This window comes from Pongo abelii, chromosome 2, assembly GCF_028885655.2.
Source record: "Pongo abelii isolate AG06213 chromosome 2, NHGRI_mPonAbe1-v2.0_pri, whole genome shotgun sequence".
NCBI lineage: Eukaryota > Metazoa > Chordata > Mammalia > Primates > Hominidae > Pongo > Pongo abelii.
The window spans coordinates 193,078,583-193,091,291 of NC_085928.1; the positions used below are offsets into that span (position 1 = coordinate 193,078,583).

A 12,709-nucleotide genomic window follows, 5' to 3' on the forward strand; every position below is an offset into this window, starting at 1 on the left:
ATACTATTACAGTTTTATATTTTATAGAATGTGCATGCATTATTTTTATAATTTAATTTTTAAACTCTGAGTCAGAAAAATAAGGTCAACACACCTCGGTGTGTCTACAAACTTCTCGATCAGCATAGCATCATCATTGAAAGACTTCTTAGCTTCTCTCCGCGCTGACTCTAACTGTTCTTGAAATTCTTGTTCTGATCTAACAATCCTCATTCCCTAAGAGAGAAAAGATGATTATGACTGCAACATAAATAAAACAAAGAAGACGAGCCTGAATTGGCAAACACAGGCATGCACAATCTTACTTTTCCTCCTCCACCCCGGACGGCTTTAATCATGACAGGATAGCCAATTCTCCCGGCGTGTTCCTTCAGGCACTGATCTGATTGGTCCTCACCATGATAACCCTCCACAACAGGTACTCCAGCAGCAGCCATTATGGATTTGGATGTGCTTTAGAGTGGGAAAGAAAACAACATGTCCCAAATTCTACAAATTATTTCATTCAAGAGAAACATAAATATAGCCCAGTCTATAAATTACAGTGGAACTCTTTAAAGAAAACACTGAGTCTGAGACAACAAAATAATACAAATTTAATATGTCTATTAGTTAGTTTCCCTCATTTCATGTGGTAGCTCATCTCACCCTATTTTTAATCCCAAAATACTAATATATTGATTAGAAACATTAAGTATTTTCTGTAATTCAATGGAATTTCCCTGTGTCGCAGATAAATAACTTATGCCTATGACAACAGAAGAGTAGAATTAAAATATTATAGGTAAAACAAACTATTTCTTTCTTTTTTTTAAAGCGACAGGGTCTCACAATGTTGCCCATGCCAGAGTGCAGTGGTGCAATTATACCTCACTACAGCCTTAAACTCCTGAGCTCAAGTGATCCTTCTGCCTCAGCCTCCTAAGCAGCTGGGACTACAGGTGTGTGTCACCATACCCAGCTGAATTTTTTTTTTTTTTTTTTTTTTTGAGATGGGGTCTTACTCTGTCACCCAGACTGAAGTATGATGGTGTGATCACAGCTCACTGCAGCCTTGATTTCCTGGGCTCAAGCAATCCTCCCACCTCAGCCTCCCAAGATGCTGGACCCACAGGCACGTGCCACCATGCCTAGAATTTTTTTAAAATTTTGTAGACACAGGGTCTCCCTATGTTGCCCAGGCTGGTCTTAAACTTCTGGGCTCAAGCGATCCTCCCACCTTGGCCTCCCAAAGTGCTGGTATTACAGGTGTGAGCCACTGTGCCCAGGCCTAGCTGAATTTAAAAACAAAAATTTTAGAGACAAGGTCTCAGTAAGTTGCCCAGGCTGGTCTTGAATTCCTGGCCTCAAGCTATCCTCCCGCCTCAGTCTCCCAAAACACTGGTATTACAGGCATAGCCACCATGCCTGGCCCAAACTATTTCAACTGACCTTCATACAGTTATATTTTAAAAGATATAAACTCATACCTCTTTATACCCATGTCTCTAATTGCAGATGGAGGAGGGCCTATAAAAATAATTCCTTCTTGCTTACAAAGTTCAGCAAATTCCATGTTTTCTGAAAGAAAACCATATCCTGGATGGATAGCCTAGAAATGAGAAATAAAATAAAAAACTTACTCATCAGTGCTCAACTGGTAACACTTTAATGCAGGTGAAGCTGTCTTCCTCTGGAGGCCTCTCCCTTCACTGGTAATAGTATGGTCTCTATTAAAATCTGTTTCCAAAGAAATATCTGAAATATTCATATGAAAGCTCTGAAGCCTTACCTAAACCAGATGAACCTATATTTCTTTTTATTGTGATAATATATACATAGCAAAACACTGACCATTTTAGTTACTTTCAAGTATGTAATTCAGTGGCATTAAGTACACTCAATGTTGGGCAACTGTCATCACCATCCATCCTCAGGATGTTTTAATCTCCAACCATAATTCTCCATTCCCTCCCTTTCCTTAGTCCCTAGTAACCAGCATTTTACTTTCTGTTTATGAATTTCTCTAGCCAAAGTACCTCATGTAAGTGGAAGTGTATAATAATTTGTCTGAGTTTGGCTTATTTCACCTAGCATAATGTTTTCAAGGTTCATTCATGTAACATGTATCAGAATTCCATTTGTTTTTAAGGTCGACTAATATCCAGTTTGTATACATTTTGTTTATCCATTAATCTCTTGATGGATATTGTGTTATTTCTACACATTGTGAATACTGCTGCTGTGAACAACAAGTATTGGTATACAAGTATCTGTTTGAGTCCCTGCTTTAAATTCTTCTAGCTGTCTACCAAAGGTGGAATTGCTGGATCATATGGTACAGAAGTTTCTATATACTTAAATTTAAAACAGTATTGCAATTAGGGCAGAATGTCAAGAAGTAAAGGGCTTCAGAGTGGTAAGGGGAATTCGTCTATTCTGTCTGTGTGTAAAACTGGCCTAGAATTGAAATCATGGCATCCAAAAGCCCCAAACAGAACACTAGCTCAATACCTCGCCTATCTTCAGGTCACTATCCATCAATGTCATCTTTCCAGAAAAAAAGCTAAGAAGCAAATGAAAGTCACGTATTAAAGTCTACAGGAGTGCCCCCTTATCCAAGATCCCTAGCGGATGCCTGAAACTATTAATACTACAGAACTGGACTGATACCAATTTGACCATGCTTCTGTTCATGTCTTCCAATCACAAATGTAATGCCTTTCCCATCTTAACTAAGCACTTGCCATGCACTGTGGCCATAACTTTTGCAGTTTGAGGTGCAACAGGAAAATGACATGAATTTGTTTTTCCTTCTTCACAACTTCACAGATAGAAACTTGGTCCTTACCAAGAACCAAGAAACCTCAACATATATATTTTTTTCTTTCCTTGAGAATTTTCACCTTTTCACTTAAAGGAAGCATTTTATGGCTTCTCTTTGGCATAAGTGAATTGCCACCATCATTACTCTTGCACTTTGGGGCCGTGATTTAAATAAAATAAGGGTGACTTGAAAACAAGCATGGTGGTACCATGACAGTCGACTTGATAACCTAGATGGCTCCTGAGTGACTAACAGATGGGGAGTGTAGACAGCGTGGAGACACTGGACAAAGGGACAATTCACACCCTGAGAGGGACAAAGCAGACTGTGCGAGATCTCATTGTGTGACTCAGAATGGAGTGCAATTTAAAACTTATCAATTGTTGATTTCTGGAATTTTCCATTTAATATTTTCAAACCATAGTAGACTGTAGGTAACTGAAATCACTCAAAGCGAAACCGTGGACAAAGGGGGACAACTGTAAGTGTACTTTTAGTGAAAAGGGCATCCCTCAGACTTCAGCCTAGTTACTTCTCATGTACTCAGAATTTTAACAAACATACTTACTGGGTTTTTAGCCCACAGAAGAGGAAATTCAGTAACTGAAGGACAGCAAGATTTCTAAAAGTAAACACACTGACAGCAAAAAGGGAAGAAACAGAAGAAAGCAAAAGGCAGAGAGGACTTGGATGATTTAATGAGTGATGAAGCCACACCCTCTCCAACATCGATAGCCCTGAGGGAATTTGTTCTTCTAAAATGTGAGCGAATATTATAATTATGACCAAAACAATGTAAAAAGACAAAGGCTCAGCCAATCCTATTTCAAAATAGTTACATTAAAAGAACATTTCAAAATTAAAGGGGTAAGCTTCACGTATCTGGGAAACTCATACGAATAGAAAAACCCACATCCTAGTGACAGGAAACAATAAAATGCCAGATACAGATAAAATGCTGGATAGTCACATGTTGCAGCCAGTTTAGAGTTTTATTTCTTTTAAACCAAAGTTCAATTTTATTTTATTTTATTAACTTTTATTTTAGGTTTGGGGTGCATGTGAAGATTACAAAGGTGAATACATGTCACAGGGGTTTGTTGTACAGAGTTCATCACCCAGGTATTAAGCCCAGTACTCAATAGTTATCTTTTCTGCTCCTCTCCCTCCCACCTTCCCCACTCAAGTAGACCCCAGTGTCTTTTGTTTCCTTGTGTCCATAAGTTCTCATCATTCAGCTCCCACTGCTAAGTGAGAACATGCAGTATTTGGTTTTCTGTTCCTGTGGGAGTTTGCTAAGGATAACAGCTTCCAGCTCCATCCATGTTCCCGCAAAAGATGTGATCTCATGCTTTATTATGGCTGCATAGTATTCCGTGGTGTATATGTACCACCTTTTCTTCATCCAATCTGTCACTGATGGGCATTTAGGCTTATTCAATGACTTTGCTATTGTGAATGATGCAATGAACATATGTGCACATGTGTCTTTACGGTAGAATGATTTATATTCCTCTGGGTATACAACCAGTAATGGGATTGCTGGGTTGAATGGCAGTTTTGCTTTTAGCTCTTTGAGGAATCACCCTGCTGCTTTCCACAATGGTTGACAGTGTATAAGCGTTCCCTTTTCTCCACAATCTCCTGGCATCTGTTATTTTTTTGACTTCTTAGTAATAGCCATTCTGACTGGTGTGAGATGGTGTCTCATTGTGGTTTTGATTTGCATTTCTCTAATGATCAGTGATATTGAACTTTTTTTTCCATGTTTGTTGGTCACATGTATGTCTTCTTTTGAGAAGTGCCTGTTCATGTCCTTTGCTCACTTTTTTTTTTTTTTTTTTTTTTTTTTTTTGAGACAGAGTCTCACTCTGTCACCCAGGCTAGAGTGCAGTGGCATGATCTCGTCTCATTGCAACCTCTGCTTCCCAGGTTCACGCCATTCTCCTGCCTCAGCCTCCCAAGTAGCTGGGACTACAGGCACCCACCACCACACCCTGCTAATTTTTTTGTATTTTTAGTAGAGACAGGGTTTCACCATGTTAGCCAGTTAGCCAGGATGGTCTCATCTCCTGACCATGTGATCTGCCCGCCTCGGCCTCCCAAAGTGTTGGAATTACAGGTGTGAGCCACCGTGCCTGGCTGTCCTTTGCCCACTTTTTAATGGGGTTGTTTTTCTCTTGTACATCTGTTTAAGTTCCTTATAGATGCTAGATATTAGACTTTTGTCAGATGCAAACTTTGCAAATATTTTCGCCCACAATTTGAGTATTTTATATAAAATGGCCAAACATCTATACTAGGCAAATGAAACAGGTCTGTGTCCTAGTCCTCCCTGGTTTGGGTTTTGAGGTATGATTTATAATACATAACATTCATTCATTTATAGTTTGGTGAATTTAGTAAATCTATACAATTGTGCAACTATCACTACAATCCAGTTTGAGAACACCTGCATCACTTGAAAAAGTTCCCATGTGCCCACATGCAATCTGTTCCCAATACCCAAGCAACAACTGACTTCTTGTCTCTATAGTTTTGCCTTTAAAAAAATTCATATAAACAGAATCATACAGTACATAGTATTATGTGTCTGGCTTCTTTAACTTCATATAATTTTTCAAGGTTTATTCATGTTGTGGACTGTGTCAGTAGCTCATTTCTTTTTATAATATGGATTCTGTTATATGGATATACCACATTTTGTTTTACCCATTCATTTGAATTATTTTCCAGTTTGTGGTTATCATGAATAACGGTGTTATAAACATTCACAGACAAGTCTGTGAACATATTTTTCATTTCTCTTGGGTAAATACCCAGGAGTGCAATTGTTTGGTTCTAATATGGTAAGAATACATTTAACTTTTCTAAAGGGATGATTTTATTTTGCATTTCTACCAGCAATTTATGATGCTTTCAAGTGTATCCATATCCCTGCCCACATGCTGTACTGTCAGTCTTTTTGATTTTGACCAATCTAGTGGGTGCATAGTGTTACTGCACTTTTTAAACATAGTTGTTGAGATATAATTCATATACCATAAACTCAGCCAACCCAATGATTTTTAGTATACTCAGAGTTGCACAATTATCATTATAATCTAAAATACTAAGATCTAATAATGTAAGTTTTTAACACTGCAAAAAGAAATCCTGTGCCTCTTAGCCATTCCTCATTCCCCATAAACCCCCAGCCCTAGGCAACTGTGAATCTACTTTCTGTCTCTATAGATTTACCTATATGAACATTTCATATAAATGGAATCATATAATACATGCAGTCTTTTGTGACTGGCTCTGTCACTGAACATAATATTTTCAAGGTTCATCCATTTTTTTTTAACACAAATCAGTACTTCATTCCTTTTTGATGGCAAAATAATACTCCATTGTATGGCTATACTGCATTTTATCTATCCACTCATCAGTTGATAGACATTTGCGTTGTTCCTACTTTTTTGGCTACTATAAATAATGCTGCTATGAACATTCAGGTATAAATTTCTGTGCGGATATGTTTTCATTTTTTTTGGGTATATACTGAAGAAGTAGAGATACTAGTTCATAAAGTAACTCTATGTTTAACGTTTTGAGAAACTGCAGAACTGTTTTCCAAAGTGGCTGCTCCAGTTTACATTCCCATCAGTAATGTAGAAGGGTTCTAATTTCTCTAAGTCCTCACCAATACTTGTTATCATCTCTTTTTGATTATAGCATCCTAGTGAGTATGAAGTGGTATCTCACCAAGGTTTTGATTTGTATTTCCCTAACAGCTAATATGTTGAACATCTTTTAATGGGCTTTCTGGTCATTTGTATACCTTCTTTGGTGAAGGATCTATTCAAATATTTTGCTCATTTTTTAAAAAATTGGGTTTCTTAGCAACAGTTTCAAGCTTTGAAGTCAATTTTATCATTTTTTTCATGAACCTTTCTTATAGTATTATGTCTAAGAAATCTTTGCCTAATCCAAGGTCTCGAAGATTTTCTCCTATGTTTTCTTCTAGAAGTGTTATAGTGTTAGCTCTTACATTTAGGTCTATGATATATTGTAAATATAATTTTTTTGTTTAAGGCGTGAGGTAAGAGTCTAGGATCTAGACTTCAGGTTCATCTTTTTACAAAGAGATGTCAAATTACTCCAGCACCATTTGTTGAAAAAACTCTCCTTTCCTCTATTGAATTACTTTAGCACCTTTATTCAAAAATCAATTGACTACATATGTGTGAGTTTATTGTTGGATTTTCTATCCTGTTCTACTGACCTACGTTTTTATCCTTATACCAATACCACACTGTTTTGGTTATTGTAGCTTTATATATATATTTTGAGACGGAGCCTCGCAGTGTCACCCAGGCTGGAGTGCAATGGCACGATCTTGGCTCACTGCAACCTCCACCTCCTGGGTTCCAGCGATTCTCCTGCCTCAGCCTCCTGAGCAACTGGGATTACAGGCACCTGCCACCATGCCTGGCTAATTTTTGTATTTTTAGTAGAGACAGGGTTTCACCATGTTGGCCAGGCTGGTCTTGAACTCCTGACCTCAAGTGATCTGCCCATCTTGGCCTCCCAAAATGCTGGGAATTACAGGTGTGAGCCACTGCACCTGGCATAATGAGTTCTGAAACAGAGTCTAAATCCTACAAATTAGTTACATAAGCTTTTCAAAAATTGTTTTAGGTATATATTAGGCTCTTTGGCTATTTTAGGATTAGCTTGTCAATTTCTATTTTTTTTAAAGCCTGCTGGGATTTTTATAAAGACTGCATTAAATATGTAATGCCACCTTAATAATATTGAGTGTTCTGATGAAATATCTGTTTATTTAGAACTTCTTTAGTATCTCTCAGCAATGTTTTATAGTTTTCAGTAAATATGTCTTGAACTGCTTTTGCTAACTTTATTCCTAAGTATTTGATTGCTATTGTGAATGTAACTGTTTCCTTAATTTCATTTCTGGAGTGTTTGTTACTAGTCTCCTTTCTTTTTAACGGATACTGAATTTGATGGAACTTTTTGGTGTACTAGATGAATGTTCTTCTTTCATAACTGTATTATTCTGTTTTCACGCTGCTGATAAAGACATATCCAAGACTGGGCAATTTACAAAAGAAAGAAGTTTATTGGACTCACAGTTCCACATGGCTGGGGAGGCAAAAGCCTTTCGCAATCACGGCGGAAGGCAGGGAGGAGGAATTCATGTCTTACATGAATGGTGGCAGGCAAAGAGAGAGCTTGTGCAGGGAAACACCCATTTTTAAAACCATCAGCTCTCCTGAGACTCATTCATGACCATGAGAACAGTGCAGGAAAGACCTGCCCCCATAATTCAATCACCTCCCACTGGGTTCCTCCCACGATACATGAGAATTGTGAGAGTTACAATTGAAGATGAGAGTTGGGTGGGGACACAGAGCCAAACCATATCATTCTGCTCCTCATCCCTCCTAAATCTCATGTCCTCACATTTTGAAACAAATCATGCCTTCCCAACAGTCCCTCAAAGTCTTAACTTATTTTAGCATTAACTCAAAAGTCCACAGTCCAATGTCTCATCTGAGACAAGGCAAGTCCCTTCCACCTATGAGCCTGTAAAATCAAAAGCAAGCTAGTTACTTCCTAGATACAATGGGGGTACAGGCATTGGTTAAATACAGCCTCCAAATGGGAGATACTGGCCAAAACAAAAGGGCTACAGGCTCCATGCAAGTCTGAAATCCAGCAGGGCAGTCAAATCTTAAAGCTCCAAAATGATCTCCTTTGACTCCATGTCTCTCATCTGGATCACATGGATGCAAGAGGTGGGTTCCCATGGTCTTGGGCAGCTCCACCCTTACGGCTTTGCAGGGTATAGCCCCTCTCCTGGCAGCTTTCGCAGGCTGGTGTTGAGCGTGGCTTTTCCAGGTACACTGTGCAAGCTGTCGGTGGATCTACCATTCTGGGGTCTGGAAGACGGTGGATCTCTTCTCACAGCTCCACTAGGCAGTGCCCCAACAGGGACTCTGTGTGGGGGCTCTGACCCCACATTTCCCTTCTGCACTGCCCTAGCGGAGGTTCTCCACAAGGGTTCCACCCCTGCAGCAAACTTCTGCCTCGCATCCAGGTGTTTCCATACATCCTCTGAAATCTAGGCAGAGGTTCCCAAACCTCAATTTTTGATTTTTGTGCTCCCACAGGCTTCATACCACGTGGAAGCTGCCAAGGCTTGGGGCTTCCACCCTCTGAAGCAACAGCCCAAGTAGTACCTTGGCCCCTTTTAGTCACAGCTGGAGCAGCTGGGACTGAGGGGACCAAATCCCTAGACTACACACAGCAGTCTGGCCTGGCCCACAAAACCATTTTTTCCCTCCTGGGCCTCCGGGCCTGTGATGGGAGGGGCTGCCATGAAGACCTCTGACATGCCCTGGAGACATTTTCCCCATTGTCTTGGGGATTAATGTTTGGCTCCTTGTTACTTATGCAAATTTCTGCAGCCATCTTGAATTTCTCCTCAGAAAATGGGATTTTCTTTTCTATCACATTGTCAGGCTGCACATTTTCTGAACTTTTATGCTCTGCTTCCCTTATAAAACTGAATCCCTTTAATAGCACCCAAGTCGTCTCTTGAATGCTTTTCTGCTTAGAAATTTCTTCCGCTAGATACCCTAAATCATCTCTCTCAAGTTTGAAGGTCCACAAATCTCTAGAGCAGGAATAAAATGCTACCAGTCTTTGCTAGAACGTAACAAGAGTCACCTTTGCTCCAGTTCCCAATAAGTTTCTCATCTCCATCTGAGACCACCTCAGCCTGGACTTCACTGTCCACATTACTATCAGCATTTTGGGCAAAGCCATTCAGCAAGTCTCTAGGAAGTTCAAAACTTTCCCACATTTTCCTGTCTTCTTCTGAGCCCTCCAAACTGTTCCAACCTCTGCCTGTTACCCAGTTCCAAAGTCACTTCCACATTTTTAAGTATCTTTTCAGCAGCACCCTACTCTACTGGAACCAATTTTCTGCATTAGTCTGTTTTCATGCTGCTGATAAAGACATACCTGACACTGGGCAATTTACAAAAGAAAGAGGTTTAGTGGCTGGATAGGCCTCACAGTCATGGTGGAAAGGCAAGGAGGAGCAAGTCACAACTTACATGGATGGCAGCAGGCAAAGAGAGAGCTTGAGCAGGGAAACTCCTGTTTCTTAAAACCATCAGACCTTATGAGACTCATTCACTATCAGGAGAACAGCACAGTAAAGACCCATCCCCATAATTTAATCACCTCCTACCGGGTTCCTCCCATAATACTTGGTAATTGTGGGAGTTGCAATTCAAGATAAGATGTGGGTTATGGACACAGCAAAACCATATCAATAACTAAACACAAAAGGAGCCATCTCCTTGTGAAAATAAAATTCAGTCGTACACTCTGGGAACAGCCTTAAGAAGTTTAACTAATTTCTTCTCTTAGGAAGAACAATTTAATATACCCAAACCATGATGTTCTTGAGCATTTGAATGGATTAAAAGGGAAAACAACAGCACCACTACTATTACCAGCGGGCTAATTCCCTTGCTTCTGGCATGTATTGAGCTGCCACTTCACCCTGGTGGGTCATTGGATTGCAAACCTGTTGAGATTGTTCATTGCACGGTACTAACATGCCTTTATTAGTAAACACAGAAAACTAGTATCTCTTGTCCTCCTTAAATCTCTGACAAAATAATTTCTTCCAACCTTTTAGTTTGTATTTACTTTGCTCTGTAACTTGTTCAAGAAGACACACACAAGCAAAGTTGTTGGTTCTACCCTCAAGCAGAGTTTGACAAAAAAACTGGCTCTGCCTTCAAGCAAAATTGAGAAGTGTCCTTTCCATGGTGAAGCGGACAAGTCATGGTCTTTAAATTCTTATTACCAAGTGTAAGGTACATGGATGTGCTTTGGTCAAGGAATAGGCTGAGGCGGACATCCAGACCTGCATGAGTCAGCAAATTTAGGGCACAGGCACATACTGCACTTGTTATATAACCTGTTTGTGTAAGCTCATATGCCACTATTGTCTGTAAAAGGTATAATTGCCCTGCTAACGCTGTTCAGGGGCTCTTGGGGCTCAGCTCGGCTCAACATGGCTTGACATGGTGGGAGCACTGGCGCCCAGAGACAGAGTGCCAAAGTTGTCCATCTTGCAGCCGGACAGGTGGGAGCCAGGACACAGCTTGGCTTGCTCATGCCCAGAGAGAGAAAGAGTTAAGCTGCTGACCCTGAAGGCAAGGGAGAGCCAGCTGTGCAGCTGCGGGCATGGGAGTGGCAGGAACCACAGAGCCAGAGCAGACAGCTAAGATAAAAGTGAACAGTGTGAGAGAGCTAGTGTAACTAAGCTGCTAATAAGAGCTGCTGCTGAGAAAACCATATTCACCTGCCTACGGCCCCCCAAGTGTTCCTTCTGCTCATCCACCCACTCTCCTCGGACATCAGCATGGGCTGGACAGACCCTGGGACCTGACACCAAGAATTTCCTACCTTCATCTGTGATACTTAAAACATATGGGTTTCCTTTTGGTCAACCACAGAGTACCTGTTTTTAGTAAATGACTTGCTATATGCATTTAAGTTACTTGTCAGTGATTTTCAAGTACCTGTAATAAAGTTCCTAACTCTTGGTAGCACATGAAAAAAAAAATGGAGCACTTTTATAAAACATTCATGCTCAGGAGCAACTTCAGATAACTGAGGGGACTAAAGTATAATACACATATAGAAAAGCACATTTGCCCTAAGTGTACAGCTCTTAAGTCCATTGTTTACTTAAACTGAGTACACCTGTGCAGCCAGTGCTCGGCTCAAGAATCAAAACATCACAAGCATTCCAGAGACCGCTTTATGCTCCCTTGCAGTTACTACAGGCCTCTTCCCCCAAGGCAGTACAACAGTCTCTTTAAAAGCTCAGGTGGTTCTAATCTGCAGACAGGGTTAACTACGACCTCTTTCCCAACCAGAGAAGACTGAAGACAACTGGCAATCGAGAGAACTAGTGTGGCCAGGGCAGTGGCTCACATCGGTAACCCCAACACGTAGGGAGGCCAAGATGGAAGGATCACTTGAGCCCAGGAGTTTGAGACTAGCCTGGGAAACATAGTGAGACTTTGTTTCAAAAACAAACGAACAAAAAATTAGCTGGGCATGGTGACGTGTGCCTACGGTCCCATCACTAGCTACTTGGGAGGCTGAGGTGGCAGGATCACTTGAGTCCATGAGTTCAAGGCTGCAGGAAGCCATGATCATACCACTGCACTCCAGCCTGGGAGACAGAGTGAGACATCGTCTTAAAAAAAAAAGCTAGCCTAAAAAATATCTACATCTTCTTGAGTTTCTCAATATAGCCATATCACCAGACATCACCAGAAATTTAGCTCACTTGTAAATTTTACTTTAATTTCTATAAAAGCGCTTATGTCAAAATGGCCACATTAAGAACAATGCTAGACTTTTAGAAAACTTCTTTCAAATCACTATACAAGTGTTATTCAATGTCCTTTACTAGATGGCCAATAAGTTTCTTCTTTAAAGTCAACATTAAAGGAAGGTTTGCTCTCCTAATCGGCAAGTATCTTTTTACTAGAGGAGAACTTTGTAAATTATAACCCACCAAATTTCCTTTCTGATCAGGTCTGCCCCAAAGAGCTAAACGGCTTTACTTAGGCTAAACTTTCTGATTTAATTCCAATGTTCATTCACTCATGTTACTTGGCTTTTGCTCTTTTATCGTTTATTTTCACCACTAATTTTTGCAAGCCACCCCAAATCTTCAATATCCAGGCAAAATGAATATTTTTTGAAAATATTTTATTCTTTTAAAAATACTGTCTAAAAGTATTTTATTCTTTTCAAACATTCTTTGAAATATACTTCAAAATAAGTATTATT

General features: G+C 40.0%; 1 protein-coding gene across 3 annotated transcripts in view; it reads right to left on the minus strand.

Moving 5' to 3' along the window:
* MCCC1 (methylcrotonyl-CoA carboxylase subunit 1) overlaps nt 1–12,709 on the minus strand; it is a 75,277-nt gene that overhangs the window by 47,027 nt on the left and 15,541 nt on the right. For 2 of the 3 annotated variants that reach the window (XM_002814335.5, XM_063722359.1), the window contains 3 exons: nt 1,470–1,591; nt 306–453; nt 95–216 (listed from right to left, as the gene is read on the minus strand). In XM_002814335.5, the coding sequence (XP_002814381.2) occupies nt 95–216; nt 306–453; nt 1,470–1,591 (392 nt within the window). The remainder of the gene's footprint in view (nt 1–94; nt 217–305; nt 454–1,469; nt 1,592–12,709) is intronic. The other variant, XM_063722360.1, reaches the window with a different exon arrangement.